Source organism: Eptatretus burgeri, chromosome 7 (assembly GCF_056783735.1).
Source record: "Eptatretus burgeri isolate ZD-2024b chromosome 7, Ebu_testis_v1, whole genome shotgun sequence".
Classification (NCBI taxonomy): Eukaryota; Metazoa; Chordata; class Myxini; order Myxiniformes; family Myxinidae; genus Eptatretus; species Eptatretus burgeri.
The window spans coordinates 27,302,837-27,311,127 of record NC_140967.1 but is presented as its reverse complement, the minus strand read 5'-3'; the positions used below and the strand labels follow the sequence as shown (position 1 = coordinate 27,311,127).

The following is an 8,291-nucleotide window of genomic DNA, read 5'->3' as shown; positions in this document are numbered from 1 at the left end:
TGCACGCCATCGCAACTCCACCTTGAAATAACGAACTTTGTATAACCATCGATTACAGAGTAAATCATCGTTTGTTAACATAACCTTGTTGGGGGTCATTTGTTTTATTGTCACTCTACTCTGTTTAAGGGTCATGGAGGAATTTGCATATTAATAACATCAAGAACAAGGACATTATGTGAAAAATCAACAGCACATGCGATTCGAACCTTTGGCATCTCAACGTTCACGAGTATGTGTTTATCCAAGTTTTTACCAGATTAGTACTTCCACTACTACTTCGACTTCTTCTTCTTCTTCTTCTTCTTCTTCTTCTTCTTCTTCTTCTTCTTCTTCTTCTTCTTCTTCTCTAACCACCCCAAATATATTATCCACCCTCCTGTGGCACCAGTCGGTAAATGTCTGAACCGGCTAGCCTGGCCCGACATTCGATTCAAGGTGGCAGGAATTTTAACGTCCATCCATCCGAGGGACGACACACACATTGATGAATCACCCTGCCAGCAAAACACTGGGATGACACTTTATAGCTGGGTCCGGGTTCAAATCCAGGCTAGACAGCTTCGAGGAATACCTCTGGTGGATCGTGCAAGCCCTTGTGAAAATACTAGACAGAGCGATACAAAATAATAACAAAATAATTAATTATATATGTAAATTTAAACCCATTGTTTTTATAACATTTTTTTCTCGAGGTATAGTTTAATCCATACATCTGTTATTTACTTGAACAATGTCAAGTTACATCTAATGTATGTCTCTGTGGTCCCAGCACAGTCGAACACCCATCTAAATGATGACAATAGGGAGAAACCTTGAGGGTGGGTGAGGGTTCTTTTCATACGAAAACACACTATTTGGTGTCGGTGTCTGTCTGTCTAACTGTGACACATTCGGTTGTTACTTATCTGGCCAATCTCAACCAGACTTAATGGGAGGATGAAGGGGACACACGATGGAGGTTATAGTGACTTCAATTGTCCCCCTTCTCAAAGGGATTTTCCGCCTTGGGCGAAATCCGTGTTAAGGTGTATATATATAGCTTATCATGGAATTTTACCAAGGCCGTTTCTCATAACAAAAGTAATAATAACAATAATGATAATAGCATAATATTAATGTTATTACAAAACAATATTAATACTAATAATTAATATCCTCCCCTCCCAAAGAGGTCTTTCTGCCTCAGGCGATATCCATGTTAAGGTATATATGCTGTTAAGATAACAGACCTCCTGCTTTTAATTCAAAACGCCTCACTGTACAGTAAATGATGGAGACTTGTAATACCCTCCCCCACCTGGAGGCGGCACTACATGATACACATTTACATAGAGAATTTGCGCCCCCCATCACCCCCCCCCCCCAAGACCAGGGCAAAGATAAAAACACCCCTACACATTAATTGGGGTTATGCTGATCCTCTATAGCAAGTCTGGATGTAATTGGGCCAGAACTTTAGGAGGAGTAGCCCGACAAACAAACCCACAAACAAACAAACACCGGTCCGTGAATTATAGTAAGGATGATGTTTTCAAGCAATGATTGAATAGAACACATGAAAACCCTTTTCATAACTAAAAGCAAAATGTTTGTACTGTACTGTACCCCCCCCCTCCACTAAAAATTCCGATTGGCCCATCCACATGTAAAATTGTGACTTCCCCCACTCCCCGGCCACCCCATTCCCAAACTCCAATCCCCTCTGCTTGAAAATTCCCATTATTTTGCTCACCTTTGTTTTTTTTTCTTCCATTCTCCTCCTCTGACCCCCTTTTTCCTTCCTTTTCTCAACAAACCACGGTGTGTCAAAACTTTAATTAATTAATGTACACAGAAACATACCCCATCGTCTCAATCTGCACGATCACAGTGTTCTAAAACTTCTAGAGACGATGCTAAATCATAGCTAGCCCACGTGAAATAAGGTAGACACAAGGTAGAAATAACAATAGTTGCCTCAATTTTTTTTGGTATAGTTCAGCTATCGGCAGCTACGGGAGGGGGTTATAGACCTTGAGGAAGATGGCAAGGCAAAAGACCAGCAGAGAAGCACCTGCCGCAACCCAATGTAGTAGCCATAGCCCCTGTGCTAATTTCTCTCGGCGCTCATAGGAAAAACGTAGCACGAACACTGCCATGACAGCACTTTCCCTCGATCAATGCTTAGCTCCGAGTTCACTGCTGGCTGGATTAGCATACGAAGGACACTGTCCAAATGCACACTCAGCAGTTGGTGAAAAGCCAGTTTAATGGAATTAATCCTTCGAAGCATCCTGCTGCCCTGCACGTGTCACTGTCACGATGGAACCTCAAATACTAGTGTATTTAACACCCTCAAGAGGGTAAGGTAATGAAACCTAGGCAGGAATAATATAAAACAATGGTCATTACAAGGAAAGTTAGAAACAGAAAACAGGCTAGTTCAGTTTGGACACCGGAGCAAGAACCTTTACTTAGTGTACTTTGTGCCTCAGTCAGCACTTTGTGGTTTAGCGCCATAACACTCAAAGATGATCCACATACAGGTCTTAGAAGATCTTGCTATTCTCACCATCGATGACATCGCATTGGGTTTCCTCTTCATGCTGTGATGTAAAAAAGAAACGAATACACTCACACAAGGGTAAACTTCCTTTTGAAGATTCTTCAAAACATCTCACAGGTCTGCAGAACCAATGAGGGTTTGTTTGTTCATCTGGAAGATGTGCCTGTGGGTTTGCATCGGTTACTGCAGGAGCGCAGCGATGCTGCTGATGCAGTGCCCCCAGTAGGTGATAGCAGGAACTTGGCTGGGGTACCGGCAAAAACTCATCTACTCTTCACGAAGGACACCATGGGATATTTAACGTCTACTGACTAATGCCGGCAGATGGGATGCGCAGTTTCACATCTATCTGAGGGACGGCATACATTGATGAATCATCCTGCCTGTGAAACACTGGGATGGAAGTTTATAACTGGGTCGGGATTCAAACCCAGGCGCCAGGCGAGACAGTTTAGAGAGTGTGCATATATGTAGCCAGAGCTACATTAACCTTTTGTGGGCCTGGCACCAAACAAAATTTGGGGTTGGAGGAATGAGGTGAGACTTGAAGAGGGTGCTGGCCAGAAAAAAACGACCCTGAGAAGTTATGTTGTGGGGCAGTGGTGGAAAGCATCACCATTCCTTTTAAGACAGTGGTGGTTCCAAACAGCCATGCACATCAGTCCATAAGAACATCCCAAGATTGCTGACCTACCACTGCTTCACCTTCTGTTGGCCCTATCATGAGGCTGAACTTCAGCCCTTCCTCCAGCATAACTACTGTCAAGCGTGACCAGATGCTTTCAGCTTTCCAAGAAAGTGGACATGAGGCTCCTGCAGCAACATCTTCAAATGGCCAAGCTGGGATCCCTTATCTTCCATAGTCATCTGGTTAGGAGAAGCCTGATCCATCTGATGATTCACCATCGTGGAATAGTGTAGTGCGCACACAGTTTGAGCAGGGCTTGAACTCCCTGGAGTCCTGGACCTGAGTGTGAGAAAAGGCTTGCAAGGTCCTTGCATATGCAAATATGTGCCTAGCAACAGCTACAACCTGTCACCATAGCTTCAGTATGCCCCAGAGAATGAGTCTGGATGGTGTAAGCTGTCATGGGCTTTGCGCAATGGGAGTTTAGGGTGAGGCACCTGCATGTAAACCATGTTTTGTCGACATTATTTGCCAAGATTGGCCACATCAGTAAGAAACCCGGTTAAACATTAAAAAAAAAATGTTCACATGTTTTGTGGACACAAGTCCGCAACATTGAGCAAATTAATTTTGATAGGATATGACTAGATTAATATCAGATAGGATATGACTAAATGAATCAACACAAACACATACAGATGCAGGTGAAATGGGGCCTTCCTGATGTTGCCAACATGTTATTGGGAGCATGTGTAAATAGAGCTATTTGAGCAAAGGTGTCGGCACATTTGTCCTTACACCCCCCCCCCCAAAACATGAACAGAAATTTCACAACAAATGACCTCAAATAATCTTTGCCATTTTCTTTTCACAACGAATGAGCTAAAGTAATGTTTACCATGTGAACTGTTCAGCCTGGAGAAGGAATGGCCTGTACCGAGCGCCGTTGTAGTTTAAAAAAATGCAAGGTACTGTATTTGCATTTTTTTTCCAGCCACCTTTCTCCTGGTGTTTGGAATCTTACAACGTAGTGCAAGTGCATCTTGTTTACATCAACCAGCTTCTCAAATCTCTTGCCCATTTTGCAGACAACTTGACATGATTAAGCAATATAATCAAATCGGTATCGCACGCAGGAAAGATTGTTTCTGCTCTGCTCCGAAAACGTAAATACATGATTAAAGGTGAATCGAGCAGGTTAGGTAGATTTACAAAAGTTATTTTATCAAGCGAAATCAACTCGACTTTTTCAATAATATTCATCAAAATATTTTAAGAAACACAACCACCTTTGTGATGAAAGTGCCAAGATCTCCATACTATGAATAAATTCACCTGTTATAGCCATGTCATAGTCGTTTGTACTCAATGCAGGGAAAACTAGAGAGTTCATAGAACATCTTACCCATGCAGTGTTTAAGTATATAATTAAATTGAAATAAAATAATGTTGTTGTTTCGTATGCAACCTGCAACCAGTAAGCCAGTACTCATTTTGCCAACTTCTGAAGGATGTCAGGCTGTCAACCCACCTGGTGTTGGTTCAAGAGCTCAACAGGGGCTCAAACTCAGAACACTAAGATCTTAAGCCAACGACCTTAACCGTTAAGCCAACACCAGGCATGGTTAAAATATAACTGCATATTTCAAGACATATCGATAATGTGTATTGCACCAAAGACCTTATGAGGTTGGGATTTGTGCACATGTCAGGTGGTCATGTTTTTGTTTGTCCATATCAGCGATCACAGGTTTTAGAAAAAAAATAAAATGTAAAGATAAACCAGTTTTCTTTTCATATTCAGATGTTATATTTCAGAGAAACATTCCTCAATATGATATACAGTATTATAAGTGATGCAAAAAGGACTGAAATGCTTCCTTTGTAAACTACCATATATTTCTCTCTGCAATATTAACTGCCTCGTTTATTATGAACATCGTTTTCCATATGGATCCTTCTTCTCCTCCTCCTCCTTGTCCCAAAGAATGTTGTTGTTGTGTTTCTTCTGTTGTACATTCTTCACACTTCAATCAATTCTTCTCCATGTCTTTCTTTTTATTCATTTTTCCAACATATTTTCTCTCTTCTCCATTCTCATCCCTCCTTTCTTGCCTTTTTTTGATTTCTATTCCCCTCCATTTCTGATTTTTACACTCCCACTTGGTCAATCTCTTCTTCTAATGCTCATTACAATCCATCTGTGTTAATCTAATCTCATTTCAAACATGCAAAATATAGGCTAGGCTCAGCGAACGACAAAAGAGCAACATACAATGCAATACAATCTTACGCAGTGATAGGTTTTGAGAATACATGACTAAGGCATATTTCGAAGAGATATTTAAGCATTTGACAACCTGTATCAAAACCCGAGGCAACAGGACAGGAGGAACTCCAGTTTCACACAGACAGAGAATGTAACCGCATCAGCAATGGAGGGCCGAGGTGATAAGCTGCAAAGATGAACCTCTTCAAAAGATCACGCAATGTTGCCCTTACCGAGTTATCAAAGACTAAAGTTCATAGGTTCGAGTCTAAGCCATAGGAAATGGAAACAGGTTGTAAGATGCCTCGTCATTGTTTCAATTTTTGATTTCGACGTTGGAAAGATATTTATGATTGTCATTTTTGCACTGACTTGCATGGGTGTTCAGATACTTGAGCACGTCATTAGCAAATTCAATAAATATTTTTATGAACTGATGGGCATTGCCACCTAAATTCTCAGTTGTTTCCTGGCCTGAAAATCTGACCAAGTTAAGCCATTCTGGTAATTCCGGTACATGATGGAAATGCTGCGAATCTGAGAACAATAGGAATTGAAAACCTTCAAGATTGAAGTCCAAGCAAGTAGATAAGAAATGTTTTATATTTGGCATATATTTAAGGCTGCTCATCTTGGTGATGTCTGTCCCGGTCGGTCCCACTTGTCTGGAATCTCAGGCATGCTCAAGTGGCATTAGCTGGTTCGAGCCAGTGCAGCAGGCGAGTGGTATGCCTCTGGTATTTAGGCATACATGGTGAGCATCAAGAACTGGAACGAAAGCAGAACAAAATGGTGTCTTTGCAGTACGAGAGAAAAGAAATCCAAGAAGCCACTACGTATAATACTATGCTCCTAAACTGGAACGGCACTCTTTGACGTCACGACGTTGACAGATATGCCTCCGCCCACAACCTTATTACATCATCATAATACTTGTACAAAGTTTGATTTAAATCCCTTCAGCTGTTCTCAAATATCACATTTTTACCTGACTGACCCAATAATCTAATCAGTTCATGCATACATCATTATACATAATTGTACCAAGTTTGACTTGGATCCATCCCCTTCAGCCGTTAAGTTATTATGGCAACGAAAACCTATCATGGACTCTAACCTTTGACCTTTTGATTCTGCCATCTAATCAGTTCATCTTTGCATCAAACTATATACTTATACCAAGTTTGGTCAAAATCACTTCATTGGTTCACAGGTTAGCGTGGGAACATAATTTTTTTTACTTAACATGACCTTTGACTTTTTGACCACCAAAATCTAATCAGTTCATCTTTATATCATTATACATACTTGTACCAATTTTGACTTGGATCCCTTCAGCCGTTCCTTAAGTTATTGCAGTAACGAAGAACCTATCACAGACGCACGGATGGATGTACAGCCCACCGGACAACCTGAAAACATAATGTCTCCGGCGGCTTCGTCGGCGGACGCATAAAAAAGGTACATATGGGGAGTCAAGGATTTTCCCCCTGACTGTGAAGCCAAACTCAACACAGATGTTGGTTCTTTTCTTTGTCATGACTAGCCAGTGTCACACTTTTTAAATTACCAAGAGTGGGAGGAGTTTGTTGATGGAATACTAATCACGATTGTGGTGCTGAGTAATTTTTTTTCAGGGGCAATTTTTGGATAACTCCTATTCATGGTGTAATTCCTATTCCTCTGTGATACAAACGTCATGCACAAACAACCAACAACACCAACATTAATCAACAATACGAGCTATCAGACACATCTCCTTTTGAACTGAAAGTCCCATTGCCTGCCTTGAACAAACTATCTTCTTTCCTAATATTGGAGAGCATTTGTTATTTTTGATTATTCACCATTTCACAATCCTACTCTCTTTGCCAAATTAAAATTTCACAAAATTCTTTATGAGATAGACAAGAAAACACTTCTGTGCTTCGCATTTCTCTTGTCACCGTATGTATAATTTGCTTACGTGTCTTCCACAACCGTGATGTCCTCATCGATTTAGGTGAACTGAAAACTTAACAAGTACACACAAAAAAAACAAAAAAAACACAACCGAACAATAAAACCATAGCACTGGAACAGTAGAGGCAACACAGTAGTGACACCAGAAGAGACCATCAACATATTACATATGTAAAGGAGGACAGAGGGTGATGGAGAAGGAAGTCAGAAAGTAAGAGAGAGAAAAAGGAAAGGCGTACGAGACAGTATCGACAGAGATGAGAGGTGGAGAAAGTCATGAATGGGAAATACACGATGAAGGAGAAGGGAGAGGTCAAAAATGCCACTTCCGCTTACATTATATTAAATGGCTCTGGACAGTTACGTAGCCTGCAACTCTGGAGACATAATTACTCATTCTGACATTAAAAATTACCTGTCCCATTGTCAAGGGAGTAGCACCATCATCATCCTTCTCCAATGCCATAAAAGCACCTTTGCAGGGGAGGAAATGCCAAGGAAGGTTTTGGGAGTCAATTAATGGGATATAAAAACAAGGAAACTAGAGTTAGAATATGGTGAAAAAGAGAGAGAGAGAGAGAAAAAAAGGACAATTGTTTGAATGTGGAGTTTTGAAAAGGTAAATTTGTCTGGGTGTAGGACATACGATACATGGATTCGAGTCTGATGAGGCAGGAAACGTAGTTGTCAAAGTCCACGGTATTGGAGGCATCAGAGTAGCGCAAGCTTATGGTCTGCATTAATTTGTCATTCAGTTGGAATCCTGGAAAGGTGAGTAGGAAGAATACAAATATGTTACTTGGAGTTTGAATTCGAACCCAAAGACCTGTGGTGCTGTGTTTCATATATTAAGTGTGTGTGTGTGTGTGTGTGTGTGTGTGTGT

The 8,291-nt window shown here is 40.9% G+C and overlaps 2 protein-coding genes across 3 annotated transcripts in view; both read right to left on the bottom strand.

The window, feature by feature from the left end:
- The window catches only part of LOC147022877 (peripherin-2-like), a 13,631-nt gene extending 8,858 nt beyond the window's left edge, over positions 1 to 4,773 (bottom strand). Inside the window, exons 1-2 of the mRNA XM_085887793.1 lie at positions 2,016 to 4,773; positions 1 to 21 (exon numbers count right to left, since the gene is read on the bottom strand). The exon at positions 1 to 21 is cut by the window's left edge and continues 446 nt beyond it. Of these exons, the coding sequence (XP_085743919.1) occupies positions 1 to 21; positions 2,016 to 2,141 (147 nt within the window). The 5' untranslated portion in view covers positions 2,142 to 4,773. The remainder of the gene's footprint in view (positions 22 to 2,015) is intronic.
- A 189-nt stretch (positions 4,774 to 4,962) lies between these two features.
- Positions 4,963 to 8,291, bottom strand: part of CAPN11 (calpain 11) — a 68,299-nt gene continuing 64,970 nt past the window's right edge. For both annotated transcript variants that reach the window (XM_085887791.1, XM_085887790.1), the window contains exons 19-21: positions 8,054 to 8,170; positions 7,823 to 7,881; positions 4,963 to 6,213 (exon numbers count right to left, since the gene is read on the bottom strand). In XM_085887791.1, the coding sequence (XP_085743917.1) occupies positions 6,187 to 6,213; positions 7,823 to 7,881; positions 8,054 to 8,170 (203 nt within the window). In that variant the 3' untranslated portion in view covers positions 4,963 to 6,186. The remainder of the gene's footprint in view (positions 6,214 to 7,822; positions 7,882 to 8,053; positions 8,171 to 8,291) is intronic.